Raw genomic sequence first — 14,282 nt, forward strand, 5'->3', positions numbered from 1 at the left:
CAATCGGCACTTACTGTCCACTTTTCGTTTCTTTGATCCGCCCATTTTTACAGAAGGGCTCGTTGGGCAAAACGAAAAAGTGAAGAAGGGAGTAATACGGTCAATGTCTCTGAAGTGCGCCATCTATTGGGGGAACGCGGGCATTGCGGGGGAAATGTAAAACGAACGAGGTTTATTTAAAATAAAAAATAATTTAATAATAATATAATAATAATTCGGCGGGCCGGATTAAAAAGCCCAACGGGCCGTATATGGCCCGCGGGCCGTAGTTTGCCCATGTCTATCTTATACTCTAATATGTGTTTAGGATCGTAAATACAGGTTAGTACATAAACCAGTGGTGGAGTAAGAAAGTTAAAATACTTCATTACAATGATTGACAGTGTTGTGTTCCGTTTCCTCTGCTTTGGTCAAAAGTACAAAAGAGTATTTGGGCGACTTCTGGAAAAAATACAGATTTCAAAGGACAGTAAGACTGTAAACGGGCATGTTGCCGTCTGTTGTCTTGGTGATAAACACAGCCAACATCAGACGTGTGGTTCTCCCTTTTATTGGACTCCAATCAACAAATCATACTAGCAAGCGATCCAATTTCATTCAACACAATGTTACACAAACTAAAAACTGGACCGTCGGCCGTCTCAATGCGGTCAAACGCTCGCTGACCGTTTGGCTCACAAACGCACGTCAGTTTGTAGCCCAACAATGGCGGCTTGTCCAGAAAATCCATTTCTACACAGTATGAAGACGTGATCCACTGTCAAAGAAATGCTTAAGGTACACAAATAACTTCTAAATGTACAAATTTGTGTTCTGAAGTTACAAAAGGTGGCTCCTCCCCCTTAAGCTCTACGACGACTTGACGAAGGCCGCTTTAAAGCTCTGTTTGCTTTCCTCTTTCCCGTCGTCTGAGTCGTCCTGGACCTCGTCTGAAGACTCGTCCTTGGACTCGGAGCTGCTGACTTCGTCCTCTGGGTCCGCGGGTTCTTTTTCGCAGGTGGATTTTTCTGGCTCGGTTGCTTTTGTCTCGCTCTCCGCTGGTGGTAAAGGAAGCAGCTCGGGCTCAGGCTGCGGCGCGACAACAGAACAGAGGAAATCAAATCAAGTAAGAGAACAGAAAACTTCCCTCCCCCCCCCCCCCCTGCAGGCCCAAGCTGACCCCTCACCTCACTGAACCCCAGGCCGCAGTGTCGGCGGTTTCGGCCAGACAGCTTCCCGTCCATGCCCTGCTGGTACTGCATCTCCAGCTCGGCGTTGATCTTCTTATCTTCCTGCCCTGCAGAGGAGACAACAGTCACAGCAGGCACACCCAGCCATTACAGGCCTATCCATGCATGGATAGATCTGTGCGGCGGATGTGAGGTGGGGGGCGCTGGGTTAATGGCACTGTGCAGAAGGACAAACGTGGCACAGGACAGTAGACTGGGAGTTACCACAGCACAGAAAACATCAGGCTGACACTATAAAGACTCTTACCACTGCGGAAGTGAGACGTCGACTTGTGGTCGCCGATGACGAGCCGCCCGGTGGGCTCCTTCTGTAAGAACAGAGATGGAGACGCTTTCATTACTTCAACGCTGACACACACAGGCTCAGCTTAGAACTTTAATCAATGTTCACATTGACAAACCTTTCCGGCGCCCATTAACCGCAAAAACTTCTGCCTCCTTTCATCGCTTCCCAGATCAGCTGATGACCACTGAGTCGACCCGTCCTGCCAACACAACACGACACAACGGCCTGTCAATCAACCCCAGCAGAAACCATCTCACAGACTAAAGAGCATAAGCTTTGGTATAATAACTAGATGAGGTCTCTGCTTACAGCTTGAATGAGAGTGAGAAAGAGCTGGGAGGAAGAGGAGATGGATTCTAGGAACATATGCGGCACTGACAGATGCTAATCAGCTTCTGACGACTCACTCAGTCTGCTCAAACTGGTTTCATTGTTCCAATATTTGCTGAGCATGGCTATGTTATTTAATCTGCAGATATAAAGTAGATTTATCTTTCATACGCCAGATCAGTTCTGATCTACTTCTTACTTCATGGATGGTTGTTGATTATTGTTTATATTTCCAGTCCATGTGATGTCTAAATACTCTTTATATGCTCTTATCACCTTTAGATCAAAACAAACCCGGGCTGATTCTCACTTCTGCAGGTGTTGGATGTGGATACTGGCCTCAAACATCCAACATCAGTGTGGCACATACATGTACATGTGTTGGCATGGTAACGTGACAATGACTCAGTCTAACCACGTTTATATGTTTCAGTCATTATGAAGCTTTGTGGTTACGTGTTGCCAAAATCTTAACTCAGTGATTTATTGGTGAATTGAATGAAATCAGTCCTTCACCTAAACTGGACAAACCTCCAGCACTGTGAACTAATAATAATATGAGCATGAAAACACGGTGTTGTTGTGCGTTGGACCTGTTTGATGATGAAGTGTGTGTAGAGTGATGGACACATGTGGCTCTGCTCACTGAGCTTTACAATAAACACGTAGCGTCTCCATGCTAACGCGGTGCTAACGTGATCTAACCGCTTCTTTTCCGCACCTATGGCTCCAATTCGGCTGTTTTCACTCACCTGGCTCGGAGATGCGGATCGTTTTGTCCCATGCCTGTCCTCTGGAGAGCTCATAATGAATGCCAGCTTAGGGAGAAACGTTAAAATCTCATGCCACCTAGCTGCTATGTTAGCTAATTTTGTCAACAATTCCCTGTGTCGCCACTTCCCGTCGCCAACGTCTTCTTCGTTTGTGCTGAGGTTACGCTAAGTCTCTACTGCCACGTACCGGTTCATTGTGTAATTGCACTCTCAATGCCAGCAGCGTCTTTTCTGTAACATTCAAAAAGCCAAATGACCGCAATGATGTCATACATGTTAAATATTAACTGAGAATTTAGGCTTAGTGCATATTTACACCGCCCTTCATAGAAGTCGTCCTCTGTGAAGCTGATAAGGTTCAGGTACATGAATGTGCAGAATATTAGAAACACTTCGCAATACAATGCAGGCTCATGTAACTGCACCACAACAACAATCAACCAACCAATCAATCAATCAATCAGCTTACAGCTTGCAATTTATTGATACCGTAGTTTTCAAAGAAAGTCCTTCGCTGTAAACGTATGGCGCTTGAAGTTATATCAGTTGGCCGGTAGATGGCGGAAGAGCTCCTGTTTTTGGAGAGCGACCAGACGCGCTCGCGCCTCTGACAGGATGCTGAAACTTTCAATTCTAAGTCCTAAAAACAAAACCAAACTCACAATGAAAGAGCTGCGTGTGTGTGTGTGTGTGTCTGTGTGTGTGTGTGTGTTCAGGATTAATTTTTTTAAATTCGAGCTCTCTTTGATTCTGTCAATATTCATATAAGTGCAATAATACTCTTATGTGATCCATAACAGGAGTCACAGTGTTTCCGGTCCGTGTGAGTTTGTATTTCTGACCTGAAATGTCCAGAATGTTTATGATTTATAATGAATATGAATCGTTTCATGTTCAACGCTAACTGGTAAAACATTTTTTTTTACACTTTCAATGTTTAAGAAATTGATTTATGATATATATTACAATAATTGCATTTCAAGTGTAGTAGTGGCACTTTATTAAACGGAAAGTTGTTTATTATAATGTGCGAGAACAGCTGAGAGAGAGAGAGAGAGAGAGAGAGAGAGAGAGAGAGAGAGAGAGAGAGAGAGAGAGAGAGAGAGAGAGAGAGAGAGAGAGAGAGAGAGGAGGGGTTATGCTGCCTCTGCCTCTCTCCACCCTCGCCGCCCCGCACTCTCACTTCACCTCCACTCGGTGCCGGACGGGAGTTAAATGAGTAAAACCTAAACAGTTGACCGTCTCCGTGCCTGGCAGCTCCTCAGGCTCAGCGGCAGTCCAACTCTCTCTCTCTATCTCTTTCTCTCTCTCTGGTCCCTGTGAGTCCCGGCGGAGCGCGAACCCAGAGGAGTTACCAAAGTCCCGAGCCGCTCCAGCGATGGTGACGTTACACGGGACCTGACGGCTCTTACAACCACGACTTGTTCTTCTTGTTTGTTGTTTCGTCTCGAAAGTCTTCGTCGTTTGTCCCCGAAGAGTCTGTGACACGCAAAGCAAGAAGTGACTGCAGGTAAGAGACGCCCGCGTCCTTTAGGTGCTGTTGTGTGTGTGTGTGTGTGTGGGTGCACGTTTGGTTGATCTCCTCTCCACAACAAACAAGCTGACCTCCGCGCTGCATCTCCATCATAGAGCTTCCAGACAGAGCGCCCCGTGATTCCGCTCTGTCAGCTCTGTGCACGAGAGAGCAGAAGTTTGACTCAGGCAAAGTTTGAGATGTGTGAGAGAGCAGCAGTCTGATCACACACACGCACACACACGCACACGCACACACACACGCACACACACACACACACACACACACACACACACACACACACACACACACACACACATCGATCAGTGCTTTAGTTATCACTCCCTCAGCTTCTCTCTTATTTATGATAAACCTGTGTTTTGTCATAAACACGCCGCGCTCAGAACAACACGTTAAATACTGCTTTTATTTTTTTCTTAATTTCTTATAGTTTGCAACAAAAAAAAAGGAAAATATGTTCCTGTAAAAATTCCATCATTTAAATCTCAGATAGCTGCTCAATCAAATCAAACTGATAATCAATAATCACAGACGGACCAAGCTCATTTAAGCTAAATATATAATAGAATAAGATATGGTTAATTGATGAGTGACTGCGTTTGAGAAACTCTGTGTAAATCTATTGTGAGTGTACACACACACACACACACACATACACACACGCGGGTCAGCGGTTCCGTAGAGTCACTAAACGGTTCAGAGCTCACAGAGACGCAGACGGACTAAAGGCTCAAATCAACACTCAAATAAAAAAACAAAACTTAATTTAGACGCAGAACTTTAAAAATGTACGGAGAAGTTACATTTGGAATCAAAGAGTTTTTTTAGAAGTGTGTCTGGAGTTTTCGTTCGTTTTCACATCGCGATGGCCTCCCCCCCTCCTAACCCTCACACACACACAAACACACAACGACAAAGACCGTGTAGAAGAGAGAGTAAGAGAAAGAGAGAGTGTGTTTAGGGTCCAAGTTCTCTCTCTCTCTCTCTCTTTCTTTCTCTCTCTCTCTCTCTCTCTTTCTCTCGGGGGTCATGGCAACTGACCCTAGAAGAATGTGTGAGTCATAAATTAAAATAGACTCAGCGCCTAAACGGATCCACCGGGAGACAATAAGAGACGAACGGGACCGTGTCGCCGCAGCGCAGCGGGGGTTGAAAAGTGAGCCTGAAAGTTCGTTTTCCCCTTTATCATCATCACCGGGAGAAAGGCGTCAGTGTGTCCACCCTGCGGCCGCGTCCCGTTTCTGTGCGATAAAAGTGTCACCTCGTCATTTCGCCTCCAGATGGAGCGTCTAATGTAGCGATGTAGCGCCTGTTGAAGTCTACGCTACATGTGCTTAGTAACGTGTGAACAGCGTCTGAGCGCAGCGGCGAGCCCCTAAAAACACGCGTGGGGTCTCCTGATGAAAGGTCACGGTGAGGATGTGGAGGGTCCGCGGGAGGCGAGGGGGTAACGGAGGACAAGGCACCGCGGCGGCCTGGACGGGCCCGATAGACGCGCTGCAGGGTGTTTCCACACACTCTACACCTCCCAGATAAGCCGCTGCGCCCCGCAGATAAGGAGTGTGTATGTGTGTGAGGGAGAGAGAGAGGGAAGTTTGTTAACCACTAATAAGGAAAAGTCACTGGATTGAATTTTCTCACAGATTTCTGGATCCTTTAAAAATAACTTAGTCATTATCTTCATCACTGCTTAGACTGCGCGCATCAGTTTATTTGCACAACAAATCACACCTACACAAACACACAAACACAAACACACGCACACACACACACACACAGCTCCGGGTTTGACGGGCCTAGACGCTGTAAATCACATTTTCCAACAAGTTCTTTAATTGTTTGGATGGTGGCAGAACAATTTATAGAGCCCCCCCCCCCCTCTTCCCCCTCACCCTCTCTCTCTCGCTCTCTCTCCACACACACACACACTCACACACACACACACACACACTTCTTGTAAGTGAGAGTGTCTGTCTGAAAAACAATCCGTCCGGGGGGGCTGCGGGGGGCGCAGAAGCTGATCTCCTATGGCATGTTGTTTGCAGCAGGTGCTGCGGGTTGAAGTTCCCTCATAAGGTAAAGTGGCATTAGAGCGTCCAAATGGCAGACTTATATATAGGCTGCCAACTCAGCACATTGTCCCGGGCTGCAGGCTGCATGAGCCCCCGGGCACAGCGACGGAGACCCGCGGCTCTCTGCGCCGGTCCCGCTGAAAATCATAGCCGGAAACCGTGCGTAAAATGCGCCCTAAACGGCTTCAAACAGTGCGTAAAATGCGCTCAAACCTCCCCAGACCGTGCGTAAAATGCGCTAAGACCTCCTTAAAGCGTGCGTAAAATGTGCATTAACTTCCTCCAGTCTGCGTCAAAAATAGATTTATCTCCTCTTCAGATTTAGGAAGAAATTTGAATTATGTCTCAGATTAAGTTGAGCAAAGAGTTTACAAAGAAATATTATAAAAGAAAAATTTTATCTGAGTTTTCCAAATTAAAATCTCTATTTTTCTTTTAACCCTCTGCCTGGTTCATATCTCCATACGAACCTGAACTCCTCTCTACATTTTCTGGTCCTTTGCCTTCGTCTTTACGCCTTCAGCCGCTCCTCTAATGTAACACAAGGCCCAGCGTCGCCATGTCGACATGGAGCCGTGAGCACAGGAGGCCGAGGCAGAAAGAGTGTGTACGGGATGGAAAGACGTAGAGATTGTGAGGATTTAACAGCTGAGAGAGGAGAAAAAGAGAGAGAAAGGAAGGTGGAGAACCCACAGGGGAAGAGGAGCGGGAGGAGGAAAACACACACACACACACACACACACACACTGAGGAATTAGCTTTCATTTCATTTCGAACGTAGATGAATCTGTGTATCGCCCTCTGTATTTACCCAATCAAGCACGTGTTCCGCTCCACCTCGGTGTTGCGGCGTCGGGACATTTCCACGTGTTGTGTGTTTTTGTCGCTCACCTCGGCGGAGGAAGCCGTGGCGTCTAAGCCTGCGACCGATCCAGAGAGGCCTAATTATTTGTTGTCGGCCGGTTTGAAAGAGACACCGGTCCCTAAATTGGACACGTGTAGTACAAACACAAATTAAACATTTAGCCCTAAGTATTTCTCCCCGAGCCCTAAGTGCACATTAGGCAGCCTGTACTTATCTCCGGCCCCTCGGCACACCCAAATTGCAGTGTTGCTGCTGAAAAAGAAAGGTTGAGGCCCGGGGAGAATGAGCACTTGAGGCACGCTGGCAGATGCCTATACGTTTCTCAACCGCTGTGCCAGCTGAGGTGTGTGTGTGTGTGTGCGTGTGTGTGTTCGTGGACAAATGCCAGTATTTAAGTTTTTGTGTGGATTTCAATAGAAACAATCTCTCAAATGTTCCTGTGTGTGATTTGGAGTTGTTGTCAAAGCGTGTATTTATTTGTGTGTATTCATCTGTGTGTGTGTGCGTGTGCGCGTGTGTGTGTGCGTGTACCTGCATGCAATTTTTGCATACTTATGCGAGTGTAACGCAACTGTGTGGTGTCTCCTGCCAGCAAGTATGTTTTCAAGTGTGTGTGTGTGTTTGTGTGTGTGTGTGTGTGTGTGTGTGTGTGTGTGTGTGTGTGTGTGGGTGGGTAAAACCGCTCTGTAGATCCCCTCCTCTCCTCTTCTGCACCACATAACCTTGGAAGCAGTGTCTTCATTTTCCTTGAGCGCAGAGTAACAAGGCACCGTCTCTCCTCTCTCAATGGTTGTCGTTACCTTCCTCTCCTTTCCTCTCCTTTCCTTTCTGCTTCTCGAGCACCTGCTCTCCCACCAGCCAATGACAACACTCAGATTCGGAGAGATCACCTGACACATGCCGGCGCCTAGCGACAATAACCCTCCACTCGCCACAACGCCTTCCTATTCTGATTTCTCGCACATCTTTTGTTTGGTGGCGTGAGTGTGTGTCGCTTGATGAGTCGAGGCCTTGGCTTAGCAGCTTGACTTCAAGAACACACACACACACACACACACACACACACACACACACAACTCTTACATCTTAATGCGTGAGGGAGTGTCTGACTGTTCTCTGCTGACGGTGACGTTAACAATGACTATTATGTACCTGCAGAGGATTGAGAGAGATTGATGTGTGTGTGGTTTACACAAGGCAGCGTGACAGATGAGTGCTGCAGTGTGAACGCGGTCACAGCGTTGGCGTCCTGCCCACAGGGCCAAACGTCTCCGCCTCCAAAAGAAATAAACAGGGATCAGCTCAAATTTGCACTAAAACACTTGGAGCCGTTTTAGTTTGTTTCCTTTCTGGGTCGTTGGAGTTTCAGAGGAGGAAGACGAGCGGGAGTCAGAGTCAGAGTCAGAGGAGGAAGATGTGAAGGAGTCAGAGTCAGAGGAGGAAGATGTGAAGGAGTCAGAGTCAGAGGAGGAAGATGTGAAGGAGTCAGAGTCAGAGGAGTCAGCGTTTGGTGTCGACAGCAGACGCACGCTGCCTCTCGCGCCGTTTTAAAAACAAGACGACGAATTTGTTCTTTTGCATTTGTTGTCCTGGCACGTCTCTCTCCTGCTCTGTCTCTCTCTCACACACACACACTTTGTCCCGACTGGAAAAACTCTCCGTCACACTCTCCAAGACACACACACACACACACACACACACACACACACACACACACACACACGAGCAGCACAGAATGCTTTTTTCTGGGGTCTCTCTCCGTAGCTCTTGCCAGGTGGAGTTCCAGCTTTTAGGAATGCCGGTACAACAATGGGTTTGAACCTTTTTTCAAAAACACTAAACTGTCTGAGCTTCACTCTCCTGCTGCCTGCAACTCAAGCATCAATCTGGCTCACTGCACTACATCCCAGTGCCGAGGCGATAAGGAACAAAACGCATTCCCAGGAATCCCCTAATCCCGATCCTGATCCCGATCCGTAATGTGCGTCTGACGAAAGGGAAGTGTATTGATTTAAAAGGAATGCCCCTGAAACCCATCTGATAGCATCAGGAGTGAGTAATGTGTCGTTGTGTAGGTCTGTGTGAAGCAGACGGCACTTTATGAAACATTCCAAGAGGGAAAGAAAAGAGACAAAGAGTTTTCCTCCCAGTATGAGACACTCACACATCTCATGACAAACATTAGAAACATTCTTTGAAGCTGATGTCATTCTAATTAAAGGAGCGAGGACACAAAGACAGAAGGCGACATCGTCTCAATCTGAGCCTTGTGTAGAGCAGATGAGGTCGCTCGCTGCTGCTTCTTCTTCTACTTCTCTCATCACTTTAACTTGATTTGGTTCAGGTTAAGGAGTCATGAGTCAGCGTGTTTGTTTCGTCTTCTTTGGCCAAAATTTAAAGTTGAAACAGAAAAGTAGAGAAAGAACAGGAAGTCTGGAAAAAGGATTTTTGAAAGTGGCTGCTGCTCACTTTGCCTCAGCCAATGAGGAGGCCCACATTTTGTTTACACTTTACTGCTGTGCACGGTAGTGATGATGGGGTAACACTCGTGCTCCCGTGGCGTCTGATCAGGTCCAGCAGATCATAAGGTCGTCTCTCCTTCATCCTCCTTTTGTTTCAAACCTGTGAAATTTGAACACATAAGCGATGTTAAACTCACGACGTCGTCGTCGTCCTTCGCTCGACGGTGATTCATTCGTCATCGGCACGGTTGCGTGTCGCTCAGCGTGCCGCGGTTCAAAATTTTTGCGGTGTTTCCGAGTTGATCTGGTGAGCAGAGTCTGTTTCCTTTCCCTTCTCTCTTCTTCTGTCTTTCCTGGATGTTCCTGATGATTTACACCTGTAATTGAGAAACCAACCGCTATAGCTTTTCCCCTTTTGCAGTCTCCATTTTGCACAATTATCTGCACATATTTAGCACGCGCGCGCACACACACACACACACACACACACACACACACACACACACACACACACAAGCTCTATATGTTGATACGAGAATCTTACATAATGACATGAAGGGATTCACGTAAGGACACGCCGGGTAACGTAACACTTCTTCAGGTGTGCTAAAACAACAAGCCCCACCCCGCTGGCACAACCCAGCACGTTAGAACAAACACAGTCAATCATTTGCACTGCAGTTTGACACATTTGCCAAACTTTTTCACGCTTTGTCTTCCACTATAAGAGGCGATTGACTCGAGTCGCTAAGGGGGTTTGTGTTTACGCCGTTTCCTCTCGATCATCCTTGCCCCCCCAGAATGCTATGCTTGTTTTGCGCGGTGGCTCAGAGTGACAGGGCGTGGCAGCGGGCCTCTGGAACGACGCTGTGGTGAGAGCAGCGAAGGCCTCGATAACGCCGCCCCACCCACCTCTCCGCCAGAAAAACCCCTCAGATTCAATTGGTCGCTGTCCAGCGTATCCACGCAGGGCGTCGCCGTAAGTTTCCAGGCCGTAAAGGAGCCTTTAATTGAGTGGTTGTCATCGCGAGCCGGCGGTGGCGGGCGTTGGGGTTCCTCATCGGGATGGATAGAAGCATAACACTAGAGTGAAAAACAGAGAGAGAGAGAGGGAGGAAGGGAGAGAGAGAGAGGGAGGTTGCTCAGAATAGAATGGAGCTCTGGATCATCCTCAGGAGCTGCGTTGTGCGTTAGGTTCCTGTGTGTCGTGGCGTTCCCATGCCTGTAGGGGGGAAACGTCCACATTAACGCCATGTTCCCGGCCCGTGTGTGTTTGTTATATATGGTATGCTATGTGGCTGTACACGGTGGTCGGATTAGTTGGGGAGCGCCGGTGTGTGTTGGCGGGGCGCGAGGGCGGCACGGAGGAGCGGCACCGGCTCGAGTGTCCAGCTGACTGCGCTCCACCTCGGGTTTCCGCTGTGTAATTCGCCGCACTCTACATGGTCAGACGGGCGGCTGAGTGACATTAGGGTCCCATGGGGGGGGGGGGGGACGGGGGGGGGGTTCACACACAAGAACACACACACACACACACACACACACACACAGATGTACTTAACGCCAATCGTATTGGAGGAGAAGTTCACGGCGCCCACCTGTTGTGTGGAGCGCTAACCTCATGTTACCTTGACTTTGACGACTTGACGGCTAACCAGCTCTGTTTTAGCGCCGTACAGCTAAAGCTAGTTCATTTGTGTTGGCCGGGCGCCGCGGTAACCGAATAAGGTGGCGCGGTGCCACGGCCCGGAGAGGGAAAATCGCTGCCTCAGCAAGCTGTTTAGTCTCATTCTCGGGGAGCTTTTTAATATGGCCGACATACGTACGCCTGTGATGTCAGATGTTACTGCTGGAGGAGCGCAGGAGGAAAACTCTCATTTGCCTCCGTAAAGCAATGTAGTGAAAAGGAGCTTATGTCATAAAGACTCTATTGTGGCTGCCGCAGAACCCTCTGTGTGTGTGTGCGTGTGTGTGTGACCCATACATTGTTAACGTTCACGTGTGTTTCCCTCACATTGGTGCAGGTTTGCGGTGAACAATGGTCGGTTCATGGCGCACAAAGCGAGTTAAGCGCCGGGCCTTTTGTGGAAGCAGATTTATGAATGAGAGGCTGTATTGTCGCCGCCACACGTTACCTCCACTCGCCCGTGTTTAGATCGTGTGTGTGGCGATGGAGGACATGAGGCTCCAGATCGTAGCGGTGATGACGGACGCGCCGGACCGAACTCCAGACTCCAAACTCTCTAAAGCAAACAGTCGTTTAGGAAGAATCATGTCTGCAGGGACTTTGTTTGACTTTGCCCACCTTGTAAAGTCAGCAGTTTATATTCTTTATAAACGCGTTCATCAGCGACTCGTGAACTTCTGCTGCAGACGCTCGCTCCTGCGGTGGGCAGGGTTAAAGTCTCTGCGTGCCCCGGCTCAGATCCTCCAAAGTCCGGCGGCTGGCGAGGCCTGGAACCCATCAGTGTGTCCGTCTGTGGGCTTCTGTGGGGTTCAGGCGGTCCCGGTCCGGTTTCTGCAGGATTCCGGTTCCTGCATTACGGATATGGCTGCCTGACAAACTCCAGGACTTTAGAAGCAGGACCACCCAGATTCTCAGAGGGTTCTACTCTGGTTCTGGAGGCGAGGGCCGGATTCGGCCGAGCAGCTGGGTCTTTCTGAGGATCCTCTTCGTCCTCCTCTTCGCCCCCTCTTATTCCTTCTCCTCTTCCTCCTGCTTTTCCTCCTACCCTTCTCCTTCTCTTCATCCTTTTCCTGCTCTTCCTCTGACTCTTCCTCTTCCTCCACCTCCTCCTCATCGTCCTCCTCTTCCTCCTCTTCCTCCTCCTCTTCCTCTTCCTCTTCCTCTTCCTCTTCCTCTTCCTCTTCCTCTTCCTCCTCCTCCTTCTCCTCTTCTTCTTCCTCCTCTTCCTTTCCCTCCTCCTCTTCCTCCTCCTCCATCTCCTCTACCTCCTCTTCCTCCTCTTCCACCACCTCTTCCTTTTCCTCCTCCTTCTGCTCCTCTTCCTCTTCCTCCTCTTCCTCCTCCTCTTTCACTTCCTCCTCTTCCTCTTCCTCCTCCTCTTCTTCCTCATCCTCCTCTTCCTTCTCCTCCTCCTCCTCTTCCTCCTCCTCCTCCTCCCCTCACATTTGGCTCCTCAGTGTTTTACAGGGCAGCAGATTTGTGCTCCGTGCTCTAAATCATTTCCCTCTCTCTCTGATTGCTCCCTGCTGCCTTATTGGCCTGACAGCCTTTTTTTTCTTCTCCCCTCTGCTTTCCCAGCGGACTCATTTACATTTATGCACGCAGCAATTAATTACAGACTGGCGCTGGCCTTGTAAATTAGAGGGAGCCGGGGTCGCCCTCATTAATTGCCCCTGACAGTTAAAGCCTTGTTTGGGCCGTGACGAGCGTGACTCCGGGCCGGGCCGGGCCGAGGCTCCGGCTCTGTTGGTGGCTGGTCTTCACACATCTGATTTCACTTTACATCTTAAAAGGAGAAAATGTGTCTTTCTCCACGAGCATAATTGCTATTGTGCCGAGCGTCTCTGAGTGATGAACGCACACAAAGCAGATCCGCAGCCTCGCCGTTTACGCTCCCAACGCCTGAAAACATCTTTTCCTCGGCCATCCCGTGTTTTGTCTTTAGCGAAATGGCTTCTGTGTGTTTTTGGGGTCTTTCACGCCGACGCTACCAGAGGGGAGGGGCTCCTATAGACGGAGGAGTCAGGAAGGCGACTTCTCACGACATCGGTCCTTTCATGGGAAGACGCTCCAACTTTTTTCCGGCTCCTTCCCTCACAAGGCCCTCCTTTCTTCTCTGTCACGCAGTGATGTGTTTGTGCATACCTCACCGGCCCGACAAAAGAAGCCAGAGATCCTATTCACTCCTGCCTTTGACATTCACCTCTTGTTTTTACAACCTTTCCAAGGCGTGCTGTTTGCTCAGTGGAACAGGCTTTGTCTTGAAGAAGTGGGACAATAGCGAGTGCCATAATGTAATCTCCTAAGGGTAGTGAGCGACGGGGTGAGGTGGAGACGTATGTGTCGCTGCTTGCCCCGGCCACCCCTCGCCCTCCCGCCCCCCCACACTTTACTTTGACAATATTTCACGTTAGCGGCACGTTGGGAGAGAATACATGTTGTCACTTAAGCCTCTGTAATGTTCACCTTGGTGCTTTGTGAAGGGAACACAAAAGCTTTTCAGTCAAGCAAACATCCCCTTCCCTCGTTCCAGTTAGTAAAGCTGCTGCGTGTTCCCGTTAGCCCACCCACGCCCATATATGGCCGCTGTCAGTTATAATAATGATGATAATAATAATAACTTAGCAACGAGCGAAGAATTAGCTGCGGGTCCACAGGAATCAAAGCAGCGGCGTCCTGTAGGACTCAGACGGCCGCTCGTCCGCGTGTTCTAAGCTCACCAGCGTGTTCTAAGCTCATCATTTATGGGTCAACTCAGCCCCATTCTGGTTTAATTGTCCATATGATTAGTCGGAGCTGCGCTGGTTTCCTACGGCGCGGACATGGAAGTGGCAGGCCGGAGCCTCATGTGGCGCCGGGGCTCATTGAGAGAGCTTCTGTCTCATAGAGTTCCATTGTTCTTAGTCCAATGTGTCCGTCTCCGCACAAGTGGCGCTGACAGCTGCAACAAGACAACATTTGGGGGGGACTGTGCATATTTTGCTGTGTTGAATGTGTGCATTCATTGTGCAGGTGCAGGCCGCGCACACGCTCTCATTAGAACG

General features: G+C 48.9%; 2 protein-coding genes across 3 annotated transcripts in view; one reads left to right on the forward strand and one right to left on the reverse strand.

Annotated features, from left to right (window-relative positions):
- Positions 1-534: 534 nt before the first annotated feature.
- On the reverse strand, positions 535-2,732 carry cunh11orf58 (chromosome unknown C11orf58 homolog). The gene is made up of 5 exons (XM_076146826.1): positions 2,598-2,732; positions 1,631-1,714; positions 1,477-1,537; positions 1,167-1,276; positions 535-1,068 (listed from the first exon to the last, which is right to left on the reverse strand). The coding sequence occupies exons 1-5, from the start codon at positions 2,649-2,651 to the stop codon at positions 850-852; spliced, it is 528 nt and encodes a 175-aa protein (XP_076002941.1). The 5' UTR covers positions 2,652-2,732; the 3' UTR covers positions 535-849.
- Positions 2,733-2,745: 13 nt separating this feature from the next.
- The window catches only part of LOC142995956 (transcription factor SOX-6-like), an 88,227-nt gene continuing 76,690 nt past the window's right edge, over positions 2,746-14,282 (forward strand). For both annotated transcript variants that reach the window (XM_076146819.1, XM_076146820.1), the window contains exon 1: positions 2,746-4,128. The gene's annotated coding sequence lies outside the window, so the exon portion shown is untranslated. The remainder of the gene's footprint in view (positions 4,129-14,282) is intronic.

Source organism: Genypterus blacodes, unplaced genomic scaffold, assembly GCF_046128005.1.
Source record: "Genypterus blacodes isolate CSIRO-AG114 ecotype Tasmania unplaced genomic scaffold, CSIRO-AGI_Gbla_v1 ptg000034l_1, whole genome shotgun sequence".
NCBI classification, from domain to species: domain Eukaryota; kingdom Metazoa; phylum Chordata; class Actinopteri; order Ophidiiformes; family Ophidiidae; genus Genypterus; species Genypterus blacodes.